This window comes from Cynara cardunculus, unplaced genomic scaffold (assembly GCF_001531365.2).
Source record: "Cynara cardunculus var. scolymus isolate 2C unplaced genomic scaffold, CcrdV1 Un_Scaffold_1001, whole genome shotgun sequence".
NCBI classification, from domain to species: domain Eukaryota; kingdom Viridiplantae; phylum Streptophyta; class Magnoliopsida; order Asterales; family Asteraceae; genus Cynara; species Cynara cardunculus.
The window spans coordinates 73,938-96,326 of NW_020200661.1; the positions used below are offsets into that span (position 1 = coordinate 73,938).

At 37.7% G+C, this 22,389-nt stretch overlaps 4 protein-coding genes across 6 annotated transcripts; 1 reads left to right on the forward strand and 3 right to left on the reverse strand.

Moving 5' to 3' along the window:
- The first annotated feature begins 609 nt into the window (after positions 1-609).
- Positions 610-7,970, forward strand: LOC112502164 (uncharacterized protein At1g51745-like). 3 transcript variants are annotated; one of them, XM_025106004.1, is made up of 4 exons: positions 610-1,237; positions 2,596-3,614; positions 6,618-7,031; positions 7,122-7,970. In XM_025106004.1, the coding sequence occupies exons 1-4, from the start codon at positions 1,050-1,052 to the stop codon at positions 7,646-7,648; spliced, it is 2,148 nt and encodes a 715-aa protein (XP_024961772.1). In that variant the 5' UTR covers positions 610-1,049; the 3' UTR covers positions 7,649-7,970. The 3 variants fall into 3 exon arrangements, with proteins under 3 accessions (XP_024961772.1, XP_024961773.1, XP_024961771.1); XM_025106005.1 differs by having other exon boundaries at positions 7,248-7,970; XM_025106003.1 differs by having other exon boundaries at positions 6,618-7,970.
- Positions 7,971-12,073: 4,103 nt separating this feature from the next.
- LOC112502165 lies at positions 12,074-13,435 on the reverse strand. The gene is made up of 3 exons (XM_025106006.1): positions 13,274-13,435; positions 12,960-13,165; positions 12,074-12,705 (listed from the first exon to the last, which is right to left on the reverse strand). Exons 1-3 carry the CDS (start codon positions 13,367-13,369, stop codon positions 12,381-12,383), a joined length of 627 nt encoding a protein of 208 aa, XP_024961774.1. The 5' UTR covers positions 13,370-13,435; the 3' UTR covers positions 12,074-12,380.
- Positions 13,436-13,898: 463 nt separating this feature from the next.
- On the reverse strand, positions 13,899-15,975 carry LOC112502155 (zinc finger with UFM1-specific peptidase domain protein). Its single transcript, XM_025105986.1, has 6 exons — positions 15,914-15,975; positions 15,770-15,848; positions 14,757-15,490; positions 14,562-14,673; positions 14,279-14,374; positions 13,899-14,191 (listed from the first exon to the last, which is right to left on the reverse strand). Exons 1-6 carry the CDS (start codon positions 15,973-15,975, stop codon positions 14,108-14,110), a joined length of 1,167 nt encoding a protein of 388 aa, XP_024961754.1. The 3' UTR covers positions 13,899-14,107.
- Positions 15,976-16,323: 348 nt separating this feature from the next.
- Positions 16,324-21,921, reverse strand: LOC112502159 (autophagy-related protein 13a). Its single transcript, XM_025105990.1, has 3 exons — positions 20,194-21,921; positions 19,942-20,123; positions 16,324-16,815 (listed from the first exon to the last, which is right to left on the reverse strand). Exons 1-3 carry the CDS (start codon positions 21,568-21,570, stop codon positions 16,524-16,526), a joined length of 1,851 nt encoding a protein of 616 aa, XP_024961758.1. The 5' UTR covers positions 21,571-21,921; the 3' UTR covers positions 16,324-16,523.
- Between the last annotated feature and the right edge of the window lie 468 nt (positions 21,922-22,389).

Here is a 22,389-nt window from a genome sequence, read left to right on the forward strand (position 1 = left end):
CGAAGATATGTGTAAAAAGGTTTTACCCTTGTATTATTAATGTTCACTCACCTGTTGTTGCTATGATTTTACGTTAAAACCCACTCCACTTACATATAACCCTGCATCCAATGGTGTTTAATTTTTATAAATTTACATATATTTATAAAATGGATTCTATCAAGAAATATATATTTTCAAAATATAACAAATTCAGCTTGGGTTTGAAAAACTTAATGAGAATTTGATTTTGCTGATTCTTGTGGACTTGAATCTTTCCATACCAATTTCTATTTCAACTTGAAGTCTTCTGTGTTTAATTTTGCTGATTCTATTTTATTTCATGACGAATTAAATAATACAAGTAATATTATTAGGAAATAAAATTTGCAAAACTGAAAATATTAATCATTTTTCTTTGTATTAATATTTTGAATGAGAAATCCACAGATTCATCATGTCAAAGTTCAAAAAACGAGAGAGAAAAAAGAAGAAAATAATTTAGATGTCGTGGTTCGAGATCATGAATAAAACTGATTTTAAGAAGAAAAAAACGTGTCGTGTTATTGTCTCCGCGTGAAGGTGAATACATACATACATACATACATACAGTCTCTATTTCTCTCTCTCTCTCTCTCTCTCTCTGTTAAATCGGCGAGTCAACACCGGCGAGTCTTCCTCCCTCCACACATACCAAATTACAGACAGAGGACGCATACAGCTACCAGAACCAGGAGTAGAATCATGCTTTTGCTGATCGACTACGGATTTTGTTTTGAAACAATATCCCTACATATGAAATTTCCCCTAATTTAAATGGAAGCCCTAACCCTAAAACATATCCCCATCCGTGGATCCTCCAAATGTGGCCGTCTTTGGATCCTTTATCCGTCTCAACACTTTTCTCTCTTCTTCTCTGGAGGTTGAACTTCAATCTCGTCGTTTTTTTGTTGGTCTTAGACTCACTGACCAATCAGGTTTAGGTTTAGACAAAGTAGAAAAACCACACTATATATAGACATTCTGTATAGAAAAGGAAGACGGTATTTTTTTGTAAAGGCAAGGAAGAGATGGAGAGCTCTGACGCAGAAACAGGTATGGTTGATTGCGGTGTTGGGACCATCGTTTGGGTTCGGAGGCGGAATGGGTCGTGGTGGCCGGGTAAGATACTGGGTCCTGACGAGCTCTCTGCTTCTCATCTCATGTCTCCCCGATCTGGAACCCCAGTCAAACTTCTTGGGAGGGAAGATGCCAGTGTGTAAGTCCTCTAATTCATTCACATCCCCATTTCATTTTATGCTTTCTTTATCTCATGTATATATGCTGGATTGCTGCCAACAAAGACAAAACTGTTGTGGTTCTAAAGATGCCAGTGTGTAAATCCTCTAATTCATTCACATCCCCATTTCATTTTATGCTCTCTTTATATATGCTGGATTGCTGCCAACAAAGACGAAACTGTTGTGGTTCTGATTAGTTAAGGAGGAAACATTTTTTTGGCAATTTAAAAAGAATGATCTGGGTTAAATCACGAGAAATCCTTTGTTTTGTATAAATTTCCCACATTTGAACCTGTTGAATACCAGGTATCACCTAGCTAGTTCACTCATCTCACATAAGGTGATGGCTTCACACTATCAATAGAAAACTTGAGTTGCTGAGAAAAAACTCAAATATGATTCCACCATCTAATATTGTTCTTGAAGATCATATCTCTTTCTATAAATGAAACTAAGAATTATATCATTTAGAAGACAGATGCTTATCCTAACAATGAGTATTGACTCGGTGTCTTATTTCTCATTTTCTGATGGTAGCTTCTATTGTTATCTTGAAATCCTTATTCATTTTCTATATCTGATGGGTTGATTAACTGGATGTAAATAATTTCTCAATTTTATGCTAGCTAAATGCTAGGAGGTGTTGCACTCTTGGGTGTCTGGTACATTGTTATGTGGCAGAAGTTGGTAAAGGAAGATTACATAACAAAAAATGTTGATCGTACTGAGTATACTTGCAAAGCTGTTTGTGAGCTTCTGCTCTTTTAGATGTCACTTTGTAGGAACTGTGTGTTCTCTGACTTTGTCCATCGGCATACCAAGCCCCCAAACGTCCAAAGGTTGATCGTCATTTGAAGTGATGTGTTTGGTAGCAACAGCCAGTGTCAGTTTTTGTTAAATCAACTTGAACACAGATCAGGAGCTCCTAACGCCATAGATGAAGATCATTGCAACTGTCATTCATATATGATAAATGTCACTCTAAGTTTCTAAGCTCTTTTACCTGTTGATGCTGTCACCCATAACCCATTGCTGCTATTAGATCTCTCATCTTTCATATTGTCATGTGGTGATTGCAATCACAGTTCCTAGGAAAAAGGACTTACTTTGTTTTCTGTAACCAGAGATGATGAAGCTTGATAACATCTGTACAAAGCTATCAGTCACTAGATTTTTGTTATTCTTATATATGATCTTTTTTTGTTATCTATGGCCTTCAGCCTTGATTGCTTAAGAAAGAATTGACGAGCTTAAAAATATGTACGAGTGAAATTATATTATTTTCGTTCAGTTGATGTATTTTGTGCACCTAATAGCTCTATTTCACAATGGACAGGGATTGGTACAACCTGGAGAAGTCCAAGCGAGTTAAACCCTTTCGCTGTGGTGAGTTTGATGACTGCATCGAGAGGGCTGAAGCTTCACAGGGAATGCCTCCAAAGAAGAGAGAGAAGTATGCACGTAGGGAAGATGCTATCCTTCATGCTCTTGAACTTGAGAAACAACTGCTGGAAAAGAAATATGGGAAATTAGGTGTGCAGTCTAATGGTTTGAGCAACAAGTTACTAGGAAATGTAGGAAAAGACACAACCGTAACTCCAGAATTTTCATGTGACAATGGTAAACATGTGAACTCAAAAATGGATCTGTCTCTTGAGGACAAGAGAAAGGGACTTCCTTTGCAGGCACAGAGAGTTGACAGTGGTAGTCAACTGAATGTAGATGATAAAAGCCCAGATCTACGTCCTAGGGTGAGAGGCTTGCAAGACCTTGGTGTTGGTCCTATTCCTTCAAAATATAAACTTTCTGCCTTGGTTGCTTCAAATGGCTCCCATAAGCATGTTGTTGATGATGGGGTTAGTGCAGACCTTCATGGTCTTACACCAGAAAATAGAATTCCTGTTGGTAGTAAAAGTTTGTTGGAGAAAAGGAAAAGGTCACAAGAGGGGAATACGGAGGAATCAATTGGTAAGAGGCGTGATAGGCGCCGCCCTCTTGTTCAGGTACTCCAGAGTAGTGCAAAGTTACCCCGCATTCACCCCTTGCAGCTACAGGATGATGGTGGCTCTGCTACTCCCCTTGTAGGGGAGGAACAGAGAGAAGCTGTAGACCCTCCTGCAATTGGAGGCAATGATCCAGGCATGACAGTAAAATCAGGTGACAGCTTTGACTATAGAGAAATTCTTCCTGACCATGTGGAAATTTCGACACCCAAGTCTGAAAAAAGAGATGACTCCTTTCCTGTTGGGTTGAATGAAGAGAACACTACTGGATCTAATGAAGACACTGAAACTGATTCTTCTGGCACTGAATCTCTGATATCAGACACATATGATGCAATGGCTGCACTTTCAGGTTCTATTTTATCATATTCCTGGTTGGCTTCTGCTTTCTTTTCTTCTAGATGATGTCATTGTTTTTCTCCTTTACCAATGTAAGATCATGGTCATGCTTGCTGGGTTGAAATTTAATTTACATGCCTTTTCTTTTGGCCTGAGGACATATCTTGACCTCCATTTTCTATTTCATGTTTGATTAATTCCGGAGGAATTACAGGACAGTTTTTTTTTATGTTAGAGAAGCAGTATGCTAAAAAGACATAAAAGGACATGTAACAGATATAACCACGACAAAGAAAGCTACAGCTAACAGATTTTCCAGCCAAAAGATGCTGAGATTCAGCAAAAAACTTCATTCTAGTTCATCATCCTCGTTCAAAATTTCAGAATATGAAAATCTCTAGTTTAGTGTGCTGGTTCTAAATGCAGCTTGAACGGCAGCTACGGGAAGATCAGCTGCAAGCATGTGCAAGTGTGTATGTATGTGGGTGACAACCTCAGAAAGGAAAATGTCCATGGCTGTATGGAGGATTATGCCTGAGGAACCAAGAGTGCCATTGTTCTTGTCAATGTTGTAGAATGCTTCTCAAAAACTGTTGCATGCATTGGCTGAGCCTTTTTGTGTGCAACCATGATCTTTGGGATGATATGTGACTTCATAAGTAATTTTGTGCCCATTAACTTAAAATAAGATACGAAAGGGCCTTTGGCCTAGCGGTATCGTAGCCCTTGGCCTTMTAGGAGGTCAGGGGTTCAAACCTCACCATAGGTGAGGAGGGTGTGTGAGTTTATTTGTTGCATTTGCCGTATATAAATATTATATACTTCAAAAAAATAAATTAAAAGAAGATGTTGCCAAAATAACTCACTGAGCTTGGTTTGAGAGTGACAATGGGGGTGATTAGGCTAGGTGATCTGCTGAATACCATTTAAGGCCCAGATGACTGATGACGTTTGGGATTATGTGCCCCAGTAATGAAGTCCACATAGAGATTTAATCAAGGTCAGTAAAGGAATAAGAAGTGGCTGGAGTAATCCTGGGAACAAGCTTACTCATGCTTAATTCCCTAGCAGGTCCCCACTCTCACTCAGCTGCCTATGCCCTGATGCATTTTTTTCCAATAGAGCTGTCGTCCAACTCTATTAACGAGAATGCCCCTCCAACCCCTTGCATATGTAATTATTGAAACACTTGATTTTTAGCTGCCTGTTGGCGCCAAGCTGCCAATAACCCATCTGCCTCCGAACTTGAGTAGATACTGGGAGAATCCATACTTTTATGGGTCCCCATTAGCCACTGGAACCTGACTCATTAGAAGTTAAATTGGATGCAACATAAAATCATTAAATTGGATTTTGCATAGAAATTTCAGATTGAAAAATGCAACTTCTATATGTCAAAGAAGTATATTACTTTTTTTTTTCCTATCAAGATAAAAAAAAACCAAAAACGCAAGACAAAATATGCACTCAGGTGGGGGCGAACCACATCCACTAGATTAGAACCAAGGCACCTCGAGGGGAAGGGAGGGAAAAGAACCGGGGGGGAGGGGAAGAGAAAGAAACCAACCACAAGGGAAAGACCTAGACGAGCCAAGCCCGGGAAACAAAGGGGGAAAGCAACAAAGACAGGGAAAGGGGACTAAAACAGGCACGCCCTAGACCGAACCTAGAAAACCGGGAGAACAAAGAAGCTCACAAGACCAGAAAGGACATCACAAGAGCATGACCACGGAAGAGACACGAGGCAAAACAAGTCATTGGACAATAAAGGATGGGGTGGACTCCATCTACTTAGACTCCTGAGAGTTCTTCGGATTAACCTGGGAGGGAGGGAGTGAGATCATGAGTAAGAAATCGTGCGGTGTCACCATCGTCCGATTCAACCTCAATCATGTCTTCCTCGCCAAGGAGGTCATCCTAATCAAGGGGATTATCCTCGATCTCAGAAGGAGCAGAGGGGGCAGGGAGGGAGGAAGACGAGGACCCAGGGTCTTTAGGAAAAGACGGGTCAACAATAACATAAAAGCGGTTAGAAGAGGGAGAGGGAGCCTTGGTTTGCTTCCGGGCGGGGAGTGGTAGGTTTGAAGGTTTAGGATGGAGGTGGCTAAGGATGGGAGGCCTAGGGGAGAGGTAGGTCTAGAAGGAGAGGATAAACCCATCTGGGGGGATTTGAGACTGGGGGGGAGCTATTTGGGGGGGCGGGTTTCTTTTGAACGCGACGGTAATTCTTGCGAGGAGGAGCCTTCGCTTTGGACATTTTTAGCATCATTTATGTTCTTTCCACTCTCCAAAGGGGAGTGGGTGTCCTTTTTAGCATGATGAGATTTTTTGCTTTTAATGGTTTGGAAACCATCATTATCTTTAACATGCATATCATCAGCACTAACATTCTCAGACGAATTATCTTTTTTATCATCATTTATATTACATTTTATGTTTGTGTGTATAGTTTTGTTTAAGAATAAAACTTCTACTTTTCATATTTCTTATTAATGACTTGGTGGAATGAATTGCTTGTGTATCATTACCCATTTATTTAAGGTTTTCAAAACATTGTTTATATGATATTCGACTAGGAATAGATTTGATATTGATAGATAGTCATGTATTTACATTAATACCCAAATATAGTTATTCTTAAGTATGTGTTTACTACAAGTACAGGTTTGTATTCAAAGTAATGCAAGTGAATATGTTTTCATTACTGCATGTTTGATTCATTAGGAATGTTATTCTTGTTGCCAAAAAAATTATTTTATTTTAATACCACTTCAAAAATATCGTTTAAATACAGCAGTTGTTTTGAATGTGTCTGATGTTCAGGGTTCGTTTGTACTAATAGTAGAATAGTGTTTCTGTTTCTATATAGTATAATTATCTGCAAAGCTTCCTTTATGTGTTTTTGACACTTAGATGTCCGAGGCCCAGTGGCTGCTTGCAACTATGCTTGATGTTCATATTGCTTGTTGTCTATCTGCAGAAGTCCAACTTTTTTTATTTTCCATTTGTGCTTTAGATGAAGCTGAACATATTGAATTTATACCAAAAGCATTTGGAAGATCTGAAGCACAAGGAGAACATGAGAGCATGAGTGATGACTCAGGACTTCCTGATGACAGTGGTGATTCCCTACAGACCAGTGTGACGGTCTCCAAATGGCAACTGAAAGGAAAAAGAAATAGTCGCAGTTTGACGAAGAGGTACCCAAATGTAAGCGAGAGAAAGGCCTCCATGAGTTCTAGCCACTGGGTGAGCTTCAAGGGAGAGGACATGTATGGTGTTGATGGTGCTGATTCATTTGACAGAAATTTGAGAAACCAAGCTATTGGACATAGGCGTAGAGACTTGGACTGCAGCCATGATATCATCAATTGGGAGGAGTTAACAAGGAATGATCAGCCTTGTTTGAAAGGATACTGGGAGCAGTCAGGTGAGTACCATGATTCTGTATATGTCAGCCGCCAATTTGGTGGCAGGATGAAGTCGATGTTGATAGATGTTGATGTAGAAGTGCAATCAGGTTATCAGAGAGAACATGTCCCCATGATTTCCCTCATGAGCAAGCTGAATGAGAAGGCAATAGTCGGTCATCCTATCCCAATAGAAACCCTAGAAGATGGTTCATCTGATTTGATTCTTTCTGCAGCTGATGAGTTGTTTGGAACGGAATCATTAGGTTATGACACAACTCTTCAACCATGGAGGACTGCGAGGAGGACTGCCAAGTGTAGGGTTCCGCGATTATCAACATTGGAGGAAGAGGAGAGACATGATTATGTAGATGAAGAAGATGGAAAGGCGAGTGCACACAAGGGAAGAGCGGGAAAGGTCCCAAAAAAGCCACAAAGGAGAAGCAGTTCATCTTCTTGCAGTCAGAAAATAAGAACACTATCATCAATAGGTGGGAGTCAGCAGCAGAGTATGGATTTGAAAGGTGAGGGTGAAGGGGTGATGAAGCCGGAGTCATTGCCCACAGCAGTTGCTTGTATTCCTGTTAAATTAGTGTTCAGTAGGTTACATGAGGAGTTGGTTGCCCGCCATCAATAAAGATGAAGTAGCTACATGTAAATTGTATGTTATAAATAATATGATTATATGCTTCCATTGACATTGCCAAAAAAAGGTGGTGGTAAGGTTTGTTTTGTTTTACTTGTTTCTACCACCACCAGCAGCACAGCAGAAAGAGGAAACATTAAAAATGTGGTGGGTTGGCAGATGATATGCTTTGGAAAGGGAAAAAGTGTAAATCGAATATCCATCATATGCAGTGTAGAACTGTAGGAGTAGATGATTATGATTTGTACATTGTATTTTGATTATGAATGGTGGTATATGTGACATTCCTACCTACCTACCTACCTTTTCTCTTTACCATTTTGTTATCTTATTTTCAAGAAAAAGTGGAGATGGTTGGGTTGACTATTACTATAGCATATACATCATATATTACTATATTAAAAAAATATATTGTCCAATAAAATATCCTCAAGGGTTTTTAGATCCTGAACAACTTCAATAAATCCACAATCCTTGCAGTCTCTACTCTTCACAAAATAAAATTAAAAATAGATTAAAAAAAACTACATCCATGATCCATGTATTAGAAGTGGTGATATACGTCACTTGTACCCTTCATTGATTTTTTTTCTTTTATTTTATAGTTTCTCAAACAATTTGAAGTCCTTTTAATCTAAACTGAATTTGATATAAAATAAACATTATTTATGTAATGTAGAACATTCGGTGTGACGGGAGATGATATAAGAAAAACTCGGTTAACATTTAAGTTGGGATAAAATGAGGACATAATGTAGTTTCTTGTCTAACCAAAGTAATTGGCAAATAGAAGAATAAATAATGAATGTTTAGTGAACAATTAGTGAATAGACACTTACCAACAAGAACCACCATTTTTACTTACTTTATCAAATAACATTCTTGACAAACAAATAGATTGTTAAGCGAATCTCAACCGGTAAATGTTAACTAAAAAATAATCTACTCCCCCATTCACCAGGTAATCCTCTCGGTTCTTTCCATACTCACTTATGGTTCTCATTTATAAACCATCCTATCTATCTATATATATATATATATATATATATTATGAAAACTAAAAAAAATCAAATATAATTTATTAATTTTCAATTTTCTATATTCATTTTAATTTGTTAACATATTTGATAAACAACTAAAACATAAACATAATTTTATACTACAATTAAAAAAAAAAGTCAAAAGTCATAAAAATATTAATCTTTACAAAAAGTAATAGTAAATAATAATAAATAGTTATATGGATCACTAGTAATCTTGATTTGATCAATTATGTTCAACAACTCGGAACATAATGTGAAAAATGACTAATATGGTAATTAAACATACATATAACAATTTAGTATTTTTCTAAAAAAATAAAAGAGTATTTTTCAACTTTATAAATTAATTATATATACAAGTATATGAAGATAATCTAAATATAATGAAATAATTAAAAATTGAACTATTCAGGTGAAAACTTGTATAAAAAAATACAGAAAAAAAAATTAAAAAATTATTTCAAAATAATTAATTTATAATTTTTATTATTATCAATTTTGTTTTATAAATTTATTAAAAAATAATATGATTAAAAAATAATAATGAAAAATGAGTGGTATTTTGATAAGAAACTATGTTAAGATTGTTGTAAGAACAACCGATCTAATCTAATCTTATCCTTGGTAGTTGGTACCAAAATCCCGTTGGTGATTCGTAACAGAGATGAAATGTTTTTTGTGATTTGCCCTCTGTTCGTTAAGTCTGTTACTGTTAAGGTGTATTTGGGAGCGATCATCCCAAACCGATTCGAAGTTGATCCCTGGATACGAAATTTCCCCTCATTTGGATGGAAACCAACCCTAGAACAGATCACCGTTGCTGGATCCTCCAAATGTGGCCGTCTTTGGATCCTTTATCCATATCAACCTTCTTAGTCCCCTTCGCTTTAAGTTGGCTTTGGACGTGATTGAGCTCTTAGGTTTGTCTTTACAATCACTTCAACGAAGTAGAAAACCCAGTGTATATAGACATTCTGTCAAAAAACACAGTTTAGAATTTTTTGGTACAGGGGAGAAAGAGATGGTGAGCTCGGACGCAGAAATAGGCATGGGTAATTGCGGTGTTAAAACCATCGTTTGAGTTTGGAGGCGGAATGGATCGTGGTGGCCGGGTAAGATACTGGGCGCTGACAAGCTATCTGCTTCTCATCTCATGACTCATGCCTCCCGAACTGGAACTCATGTCTATACCCTGATGCTTCTCTTTCCAATAGTAGCGTTGCCCAACTCTCTCTCTCTCTTATGCCAGAGAGGCCTGTAGTAAAGGTTTTCTGTCCCCTAAGAGGAGGGAATGCCTCATGCCAGAATAAGAGGCATATGTTTCAATGACAAGGATTTTCAGAAATTAAGAGTAAATTAAGAACTTAGGGCTTGTTTGTGGTCATTTAAAGCCGTCGTGAGGGATCTATCTAAAGGAGGTACGGAGGAAGTGTTGGCGAAACATCCTACCTTGGCCCCTCCCATAGTACAGTAAGATGCAGCTGAAAAACTTTAACTTAATAATAGGCTACCATGGCTGGCTTCACTTTTACATGCCTGGATGGCATCCTTCAGAAATTAAGTGTGATGTCTTGTAATGAACTTTCTGAAAAACTTTTGATTTTTGTGAAGAAAATGCCAGTACAGCTAATCCTACCACAGAATTTTCTGAAAAACTTTTACATCAATCTGAGTTCTGTTTGTAATGTAACCTTATTTTTTTGTAGGACCCTTTCTAAGAAAATCAACTTCTCTATTGCGTTCCTTTACTTTCTTGATCCGTTGTTGTTTCTTAGTTTGCCATCTCATTGATCTGATTTCTATTTTCTAGCTTTTCCTATCTAATACGTTTATCCAGGTTTGTGTTTATTTCTACACACACACATATATGCCATCATTATGGTTTATGGATGGTGGTTATGTAAATTCCACATCAACCAAGAAACAATCACCATGTCCTCTTTCGGTTTTTGTGGTTATTTGAATCTAGTGTTCTTAAATCAGGACCGAAAATGGAATGTTGGGTTAATCGTGAACAATTGGATATATTCCACTAAATAGATCAACAATGAATTTTGATTGTGCCCATTACATGGCGACTTATGTGAAAAAGGTAAATGAGAATCTAGCAGGGTGTTCACTCATCTAGAGAAGCTTATATGAAGCATTTGGTAGAGCTTTAACATGGAGAAAAGCAGGATTGTAGCTTTCAGGAACAAGATGGAACTCCCAACAATTGCTCTACTTCGACTCAGCACTCTGGCTTGTAGATGCATTTCTCATGTGTCACTTTTCACTTGATTCAAGATTTCATTTGGTTCCTATGTTTAAATATTTGGCTTGGTGGGATTGTACAGACTGAGAGGACAATGGATGCTCCAAACCTTGTTAGATTGGGTAAGCAGCAACTTCTTGTATTGATCTAGGAAAAAATGAGCTTTTGGAATCACAATTGTTTGGCAAGGGTCTGATCCTGTAGAACAGCCAAGATATCATTCTCGAGTTGGATGACTAGATTGGAACTACATACTGACCACTTAAGGTATGGAATGGTCAGATCATAACCTATGATGCCCAAGCATTGTAAAACCTACAGGGGCCATCAGCAAGAGGTCAGCAGTTAGCAAGAGGGGCTGAAAGGTTGTGCTTCAGTCAGCAGTTAGCCATTGGAGAAAACGATACATCCTCCACATATGGCATCCTCTACAGTTGCTGTGAAAGCTCATGGAGGTAATTTACTTGCCGCCAGAGGTGGTGGAGGCAATATGTGTATAAGCTTTGGTGAACAGTGAACCCAAGATCACAGGCCTTTCCTTTTTCGTGGAATAGAAACGATCATGAGCTGTTAAGCTTTCATTGTTTCCTCAAAAGCAATCTCATCTAGAGAAACATCCATCAGTAGTTAAGATGACAGGACTTACTTGCAGAATCCTATTCATGGCACAGGTAAATACACATTTTATTTCATCTCATTTCATTTCTCTCTTGTAGTTATTTTGTTGTTTGTGTAAGAGCCCAGATGAATGCACCATTGAGCAAAGGGCAGGAAAGCATTGAGATTTTGGAATTTTTTGGGGACCCCAGAAGTGGTAGCTAAAGCTGCACCAGAGCCATTTGCTCACTTGAACGACAATTACTGATTCACTTCTACATACTTTTTGGATATTCAGAGGGACGTTTTTTTGGAAGAAATACTGTGGATTTGCATACACCCTCAAACGGCATTTCTATAGAATGATGGGCTATGTTCCTTGTGTCCTAGATGCAAGTAATATGATAATGAACAAAAGGGGACCTCAAATGTTGAAGAAAACCTGGGTTCAGTAGAAGGTTAAACAAGCCATTGACCCAGATCTAGAAGAAACCAAACCAATGTACAGTCCAGTTTAGACTTATCCATAGTAACCAAAATCAGTAATAATAGATGGGAGAGTCTTTCTAGCACAGCCCATGAGAGAATTTTAACAACGAGAACCTCGTGGCTTAGGCTACCTTGTGAGGTGCCCATTACACAAAGATGATCAAACTCCTCCACTAAGAGGGAGTAGTTAGAGGCTATGACATTGCTAAAGATCTTTACTGAAACACAGTTTTCTTAAACCAAGTTCATGGTATACAGGTTTTGATGCAAGTGCCCGGGTAGTAATATCGCTCTAGAGCGTAGCATCTTAAGACGACCCAATACTGCAAAACAAGGGATTTTAAGAGAACTGCCGTCTAGCGTAGGTATCTTCATGCACAAAAACAGGATCTTGGGAGGGCTGCTGAGGCTGACCCATAACAATGCCTGTTTGAGCAGGTGCATGCCAAATGGTTTCATTTCTGTTAACCTTTGTTGAAGTCAAGCTCAGATAATAGACGATGCCCAGGATAACACTTGCAAGGGACAAGCCTGCAGCTCCAGCAAAGACTCCAGGCTTAACAACATAGCAGTAGTAGCTCCCAAAGTACATGTTTTCTTCTCCATGCTGATCATTTAGTGCTGCCCCTGTTAACAACAGAAGGAATGCTATAACAAATGTGAACCTGCATGTGACATCAAGAGGCCTCAGTAATAAGTAATAATATTTTCACATAACATGGAAAAGTGATGGCTTTTGATTCTGATGAATATTGAATTTTCTTTTTGTTAATACAAAAGGCATAAACTTGATCAGGTTGCTAATGATAAGTAATAAGAAACATACACCTTACCTTTTCCATGTCGTGGTGCAAATATATTAGCTATTCAATTAGATTCTGACTCTACTCTTTAACATAAAATTCCGATCACAACTTACCAGGAAACAACAAAGCAGACAAGAGCGATTGTCCAATTAGAGGTTGATTGATGAGGTCCTGCTCTTGTGCAACAGATGCAACCAGTTGCAACATTGATAATGACTTGGGCAATCATAAGGGATACCGCAGCAGTTAATCCAAGTGCTAGAGCTGGACTACGGGGGTACACACATTCCGATGGAGATGAAAACGTAACCTGGGATCCCTGCAATAAGATTGAATGCAAAAGTCACGAGTGTAAGAAAACATGGAATAAAAACGATTACATATCTAGCTACAAAGAAGAAGGAAATAGTGAAAGAGAAGTAAGTACCTTGATCCTCTTGGCCTCTGCAACAAAAGCCAAAAGAGCAGATAGGAGCCCTAGAAATCCGACTACCGCACAGACTAGTATGCTTTTTGTATGCATATCACCCGATCTCACTCTGAATCAAAAAGGAACAAGACAATGCTTGCTTTTTAAACTTAAGAGGAAAAAGTGAGACTTGACCTAACCTAACAACAAATAAGTGGAGTCGTGAAAATTAAGAAACATTGGTGACCAAAGCGTATATTATATCAAAAAGCAAGGGCTCAAATTGAAACTTTTATCTCCTTTAACCTACTACCTTAGCTTTGCTTTCAGCTTTCAGCTCTTGGCTCTTGCTTTTCCATTCCATCCATTTTTTTCAATATACAAACAGTGATCGTGGATCAGAAATTCCAGATCGTTAGAACACAGAATATAAAATAAAATATATCAAGTTTGATTTCTTTCTGGTCATAGAATGGATACTATTACTATAACACTGGGGCCCTTTTCATTATCAAACCAGTGGTGGAGGCCAATAACAATTCCTAACCCTGCTATTTTGATTTACAATATCTTAATCATGTGTTGCAGAGAGAATTTTGTTAAGGTTGTTGAATGTTTCTTAATACAAAGCCAAATAACATATGCTTTTCAATTATAACCGGTACTACTTTCAGAATTTCACACCGAAAGCATAAGGTATATTCATGTGATTGATTGGGACGACTGCAAATGCCTTATACATGCTCCTTATAATTCAAATCAAATCAAATCAAATCAAATCAATCCACTTTACAAGAAAACCCTGCATGCAAATGCCTTATAATGCTCCTTATACATGCTCCTTATATATGCTTAAAATTCAAAACGGGTACTATCCAAGATCTTAAGCTTCTCCATCTCTGCTCCAGTGGCAATCCCAGGATCCATATAACACAACTGAAACAAAACAACCCTGTTAGCTTATTACTTAGTTGGGTCACTCCTACTAAAGAAAGCAATATAATGCAGATACATATATTTAACCTGGTAGTCCGGCTTCTTCAGAGTGTGAACCCCTCTCTTTATAAACCTTTGCCATCCAACTTTCTTGCTCAGACAATTTTTTAGAACTTGTGTTTTCTGGTAGCATTTACAAAATATATCCTACTATTACTCAATTGTAAACAAACTATAACACTAAGCCTCAGGATGCATTTCCATCTGTTCATGTTTCATTTATAGCATCCAGGCAATATGTTCTTTTTGTACCAAATCACCCTACGGCGATCCCTTAATTAAAAAGGGAAAAGAGGCTAAATGTACTTACATGAGCAGGATCTAAAATTAGTAGGTTGTATTGGTGCATCCCATTTGGAAGACTTTTCAATTGAATTCCAACTATAGTTCTTGAATGTCCATCGTGTTGGAAATACAAGGGCCTGTTCAACAAGTTCCCAAACGATCAAAACATAATAATGACATGTGACTTGTTTCAATTAACAGTGATACCAATCCAACTTACGCTTTCTCAGTGACAACAACTTGGTTGCAGCTTGATTTGCCGAGCATATTGTCAGAGAAGTAAGACCACACCCAATTGGCAAGAAGCTGATGACCCTTAACCATACATTCGTCCCTGTTGTTATTACTGGAACCTGCATCAGCAGCCGGTTTATTCAGAAATTTATCCATCGGTCCAATTACTTGGGTTGGTTTCTTCCTCTTGGCAACACTTGATCCATAATCACGGGTTGAACTAGAGAAATCTACAATCCGGGCACGAAGCCCAAAAGAACGGAAAAGTGCAGCACACTCAGTGGTACCAATCCAACTTGGTTTCCCATATATCTTGCGATCAAAATCATTTGACCCTGCTACATCAAAGCCCTTCTCCCATGCTGTTTCAAGCCATGTTTGGAGCAAAGGGATATCAGGCACAAATCCAGCTCCACCAAATAGAACCTCCCTTGCTTCTTGGCGTTGCACAAGCAAATGAGAAGAAAGCATTTGGATGTTACGCCAGCCACAGCCCCACCCAACATCTTCAAACTCTAAGGTCTGGAAATGATCAACATAGCCCGACAATATACTAGTGGATTTACCACTGGCAGCATCACACTCCAAAGAGTTCTTCAACAAGGAGATAAAACCAAGGTTGGTATCCTGTAAACTGACTGAAGAGTGGGTATTTTGGTTAGACGTTGTGGCCTCAGACCTTGTTAGAAAATCAGATTCTGATTGTATGGGATTGTCAACCTGACAGTGTAAAAATAAAGATAATCTTTTTAATAATCAGCAAGTCATTTTCGAAATTTGATGAGAAAATGGTAATTGAATATATAGTGATGCAAAGGAAGAGGGATTTTTGATCCCGTTATGTTGATATTCGGAAACAATCTATTTGATTTGGTTTTTATTCGCAAATAATCAAACAACAACAACAACAACAATAATATATATATATATATATATATATATATATAGAGAGAGAGAGAGAGAGAGAGAGAGAGAGAGAGGGGCAAATATGAGAAAAACCGTAATATTCCGAGGGGAACGGAAGTCGAAGGCGATATCTTCATTTTGATCCTGATCCTCAAAATGATTATTGGCGTGCCTGCAGTAAACGAGACCAATATAAGCCCCAATCCAATCATTTCAACAACAACAACTGATGAATACCTTTCAAGTTGTACGGAAAGAACTTGCTGGGAGCAGAAAGGGCAAGACGACCAGCAGCTCATTTCATTTGAAAATTGTAATTGGCAGGCAAAACCATAAGATGGAATTGGAATTGGAATTGGAGTTGGAGTTTGGAGGGCCGAGTCCTTTTCCAAGCCCAACACACCCGGTTTAACCCAAAATAATAATAATTAGTTATCTTATATCAATTTTTGTTTCTTTTCTTTTTTTTGCAAAACCCTTTCATCAGAAATAAGCCTTAATTCATTCAAAATTAAATGAGTAAGAAATGACAGTGGTCGAAAATAACCACCAAGTGGCTGCTATTAATTATTAAATTTTGTGATTAGCATTTTAATCATTGCATGGGCATCAAAGTTAAGATGTGAAAGTCAATGCTAACATGCGAATGAAATCGGATGAGTTGTGTTAAATTGAAGTAAAACTGGTTACATCAATCATGGAATAATAATAATCCCAATAATATCAAACATCAGATTTTACAGAATCATTACAACAGAATATAAATGGAACCACAGTTTCATTCGTCATCTACCCCTCTCGTATATCCACCATCTATTTATTAGATTCTCTTTACAGCATCAATGTACTACAGCTCTTGTTTGCTAACCAACCGAGTTCCACTTTTCGAGAGAATAAGGTCTTTCATGTCTCTGTAAGCCTTGAGCTCCTCCAAAGCATCTGAAGTCTTTCGGGCGATAAAAAATCCAGAAGCAGTGTTGAATTCCCCCTCAAGACCATCGCTCAACGAATAACAACTAGAATCTTGTCGAAGGGGTGGTGCTGTTCTCAGCATACGAACAAGTGCCCCCACTGCAGCATCTTGTGACTTTTTAGCATGTGAAGACAACTCCCTTCCTTGTTTCCCACCAACACTCCGACTGTCAAACACCACATCATGCAAAAAAAATGTTTAGAATAAGGTCCTATATGAAGCACAAAATTAAGCTTGGTGTCAGGTTCAGTCAGTACAATCTTTTACTTTTTTGGTTCAACCAACAGTCCCACGTATAAAGACTTTTTTCCCACCAGATCTCTTGCCAGAAAATCATAATCTACAGCTTCGAGTTGTCAATTACATCCTTTGTTACGACCCGGTTCTTGAAATTTAGGACACAACTCACAAGAATTCAATTAGTTCGGACTTGTTTAGTGTTGAATTGGGACCAAGACAGAAAAACTGCTTCGATTGAAAAGGTCTGGCTTGTTTGATGAAAATGACGACAAATGGTTTAATCATTTATTCCCTGGCCGGCTAACTAAACACAGCTGCATCTGATACTAGAGACCCTCACCACAAGGTTAGTTGGGTAATATATATGCGACATGGTGCCAATATGTCAAAATCCACTTGGCATATAGTATTATTTAGGCTAAATTGCTTTTCAATGATTTACACATTTCCTACTAGGATGATTCACATTCTCAGTTTTTTTGCGGTTCCATGGCCCTTCTATAAGAACTCAATCAACCATCATCATGAGCAAAGTCTGTAGAAGTTAGATTCTGTAACCTATGTTTTTCTTTTCCATGTTCAGTTCAGTTATGACTTAGGGAAGTATTAGAGATAAAACCTTCAGAATATTTTCTAATGTCTAAGGTGGGAATATAGAGCATGGCATGCTCATGATCTTTGATACATGGATAAATCAAGTTCAAAATACCAAATTCAATGAGCATCACAACAGGCCACCAAACAAGACCAAGGTGTTTTTTGTTTTTTGAAAAAAAAAGCATCTTAATCACCACTTATGTCTTACCGGTTAAGATGTTGGACTAATAAGACTGTTTGTTCTTATTTTGTAATAAGAGGTAAAAACCTCTTACTGTCCTCTTATTGAACAAGAGGTTAACTCACTTCTTACCGTCCTCTTACCCCACCTTTAACATAATCAATCCTCTCTCAGTTGCTCCCCTCCCGCTCCACTGCCTCGACCCTCAATCGCTTAACCTAATCTATCCTTATCTCTCTCTCATGCCTCTGCCCTCTCTCAACGTCTCAATGTAAACACTTATCGGTCTGTGTCTCCTGGTTTTTTACTTCGATTTCACAACAAAAGCAATTGTTTAAGGTATGCTTTTTAGTATATTTTTTTTCTATATAGCGAACCCTAATTTCCTTATGCAATAAAGTATGCTTTTTGAGTAACCTTATACGCTTAAACAGGCAATTTTGAATCTTTTTCTCCATTTCACCGCTTTTAGCTGTCTGTGTACCTCTAGAATGCTGCTCTTTTGAATCTATTTCTTCATTTCACTGCTATTTTTCAATTTCAATTTTTGAGTAACTTTCTAGAATGCTGCTAGTTCGGATTCAGAGGGACTGATAGGTTCAATTCTATTCTGAGGGCTAATGAAAGATTCCAGGAATTCAATTGTAGAACCATTAAGCATATAGCAACTCTCATTGATAAAATGTGTTTCACACCATTTTAAGATTAAGAAAATCACCGAAGGTATTGTTGAATCAATTTCATTAATCCAAGACATTACACCCTGTAAAATAGAATCAGAAGGAACATAAGTATTGCAGAAGCATGTGGATTTACATGTGGATAAATGTAATTCTTAATGTGTATTACCTTGTTTTGTTTTCTTATGTTGTATGGGAATAAACAAATGACTTCAGAAAGTGTATAATGAGACAGAGAAATCAAAGCTTAGGAACTAGAATACCATCCATCCATGGTCCCAGAAACCTTTAAAAGAAACCCAGAAACCGAAAAAGAATGATCAAACTTGAAGATGAACAAGTCAAAGTAGAACACATTTGTATATATGATAAATTGATGTATAATTTGCATGATATTACTGCACATATGATGGTAACTTTACCCTTTGGATAACCATTCAATGATCAAAGAAAAACATTGATGCAGTTTTATTTGATAAGAATGGTTGTGTGATATACAGGACCACAATAACCAGGAGATGGAATTGGATGTTGGCAAACGGATTATACTACTTCAATGACCAAGGGAATGACGAGCGATGATGAGGCTGAAGATGGGAACTGGAGTTTTGTTGATGTACAACAGGATTTGAATGAGTAAAAAATGGGCGATGTACTTTATAACTTAGATGTAAAAAAATTTGGGAAGAGGTTGAAATAGATGGGTAATGTTGAAAAATTTGTTGTTTGAAAATGAGTTTTATAGTTACGGAAGATTTCTTGATAATGATCGAGAAAGACATTGATGCACTTGTATTTGATAAGAATGGTTGTGTAATATACAGGACCACTATAACCAGGACTCCAGGAGATGGAATTGTAGTGCTGGCAAAAGGATTATACTACTTGAATGCCTAAAGGGATGACGCGCAATGATGAGGCTAAAGATCGGAATTGGAGTTTTGTTGATGTACTTTAATAGGATTTGAGTGAGTTAAAAATGGGCGATGTACTTTATAGTTTAGATGTAATAAATTTTGGGAAGAGGTTGAAATAGATGGGTAATGTTGAAAAATTTTATTGTGTGAAAATGAATGTTATAGTTACAAAAGATTTATTGAGAATTATTGTACATATTTATGAGTAAAATTGGAATTCTTTTTATATAAATTCTTCATTATAATATATGTGGGGGTAAAATAGATGATTACACACGTTCAGACATTTATCAGTTTACAAAAACAAATAGTTTTGTTTGTTCTGTTTTCAGACTTCAACACCACCTCTTATCAATCAGATGTGAAATAAAATTTCAGACTTCAACACCTCTTAAAAACAAACAGCACCTAGAAGGTCTAGACTGAAATGTCTTATGAAGTACTAAACCCATGATCAATGATGCTTCCATGATAAAAGATGTATGAGGATTTGAGAAAAGGAAAATGGTTACCTCATTCATTAATATAAGTCCCAAATTTATTCAATTTATACTAACAAATGCAAACCATACAGTTAAAAAAAGTTGCACAGCCTTATAACATTGGATTCATAATTCATAAGTGCATTTGGCCTAATTTTCAGTTCATTAAACTAAAAAGTGTGGTAAAATAATTACCTGACAGGGGACTCACAAGTATCAACATCATCCACGATAAATGGACATGAGAAGTCAATGTCATCTAACTCATCCTGGAGAGACAATCTACTGGAGCTTCTAGAGAATCCAATACGAGGTGAACCACTTGATGATAGTAAACCTGAAAACCTCCCTGAATCATCTTTGTTATCCCTTGATACCTACCGAATAAACCAGAATGAATCTCAGATGCAGTTGCAGAAAAAAGTCAAAAGGATAGGACAAAATTACCTTGTGACTAGAATATTGATTTGCTGACCCGGAACCAGAACTCAAGTCCCCAACCTTTGACATCTCTGACTTTTTAAGGGACCTGATTCCTGAGGGAGACTCATGAGATGACAACTCATAGCGTGTGCTTCTAGGTGATGGGGGCGGAAGAGAATGTCGATTAGGGTCAGATAAATTAGGAGAAAGGTATCTGGGACTTCTGATGATCATGGGATTAGGGATACTCACGGGGGCAGTCTCTGAGCGTAGCCGAGATTGCATGTAATTCCCACCGGAAATGTATGTTGGTGGAGATGGTGAAGGAGATGGAGAGAATGGTGGTGACAGTTGATAATCATCGAAGCTGGTCCCTCTATGGTGAGTTGGTGGTCTATAATTTTGAGTCCTTTGACCATAAACATCTGTAGGCGAAGAAGATATATCATAACGCCCAGTGGACGAGCGATGTGCAGGTGGAGAACCAAAGGATTGATTATGCGTAAATGGAGCTCCCCTGCTTAGGCCACTAGTCCAGCTATGTGGGCGTTGAGGTGGTGCTGAAGTAGGTGATTGCATTTCTCTGGCAGGAAAAGATGTAGCATGCACACCTTTATCCATCATGGGGAAAGCCCTAAATGGATCAGTGGCAGGGCTGCCAACATAATCTGTAATGATCTCAGGTGGAAATGATGTTGAAGTTTCTAAGTTAAAATCAGCCAGACTTTCACGATATTTCACAGATATGGAAAGGCGTCCATTCTGGGCTTCAACAGGAAAGAAACTATACTGTTTCATTGCTTGTTCCTCCGTCCTTGTAAACGGGGCACTAAAAGAAGACACCTTGTAATTTATATCAAAATCACAAGCCTTGGTTGATATAGATAGCTTTCGGTAAGCCCTGTATGCTGGAAGGAGCCTCATCATGGTATATAGAGACCGTAAGAGAATAATAGACTTCTTATATGTCTTCTTATAAGGCACAGAAGATTCAGTGAGTTGATGAGATGTCCTTGCAGACTCGTATTGAACAACCCACCTCTCAACAAGTGTCTCAACCAATAACCCATATCCAGATGTTGTACATTCATTTCGGCCCAAAGCAGCAGTAGCAGGCATCTCTTGAACTAGTATAATGTCAATTATCATGGGTTCCATTAAATTCCTGTGCCAAAAGTTGAGACTGTCTAAAGCAGTGGGACGCTCACCTAATGCTAGATTGAACCATTTATCACTCTTTTTCACCTGACTTCCCAAGGATAAGTTGCCTCTACGACCACCACTAGGCCGAATGGAAGGAATCCTAGAATCCAACACAATATGCAAACTTTTCAACAGAAACTGAGAGACTATTTGTTCGTTTCTTCCATGGTCATTAGGATTATTAGATTGCAAGTCCATGATCCTGTAAAGTGAAAAAACTACACTAAAACCCTATCTTCATTCCTCACAGCAAACAACAGACTACTTCACACAAGCATTAGCATTAGCATTAGCATTAGCATTAGCAGCCAAATTTCAAGAAATCAAGTCTATTCGAAGTCCTAATTACGAAAAAAATCAATACCTGAAAATGAAAATGTGCAAAAAAGGGATTGGGTTCATGTAAACAGAACAGGCAAGTGATTGAAAATTTAGAAGGGATCAAGGGTGAGTTTATATAATTGTTCTAGGGATCTAAAGGGAAAGTGAAAGCACAATTGGAAGTTGATGAGAAAAGGAATATTGGAAAAAAGCAAAAGATGAGAAGGTACCAATACCATGGAGATTGCGTACAAGGCAGAGTGGAAGTGATGATAGACTTTGGTGTCGATCGATCGATCGATCGATTGATTGATTATAAGGAAGAAGGATTCTTTTGACTTTGCCCGTTGGTACCAATAACATCGAGTGACGTACGGTACAACCCCACCCAACCCATGTTCAGACCCAGCTTAGCTTTTTGTTTAATTCAAAGAAAGTATAGTCTTTTATATCGATCACACAATTACAATTGTTTAAATTTAATAAAAAAACATTTTTTTTTAATTTTTTTGCTATTTTGTACAAGTAAAAGAGTAATTAGCATGGTTTTAATTGACGGATATTTATATGTCACCTGTATATAATTATATATATACATACTAGGTTCGATATCGTGTATTACACGAGGTAATTTGGAAAAATTAAATCATGTTAGGTACATATATGAATGATCATCGAAAGTACGGTGCTACTTTA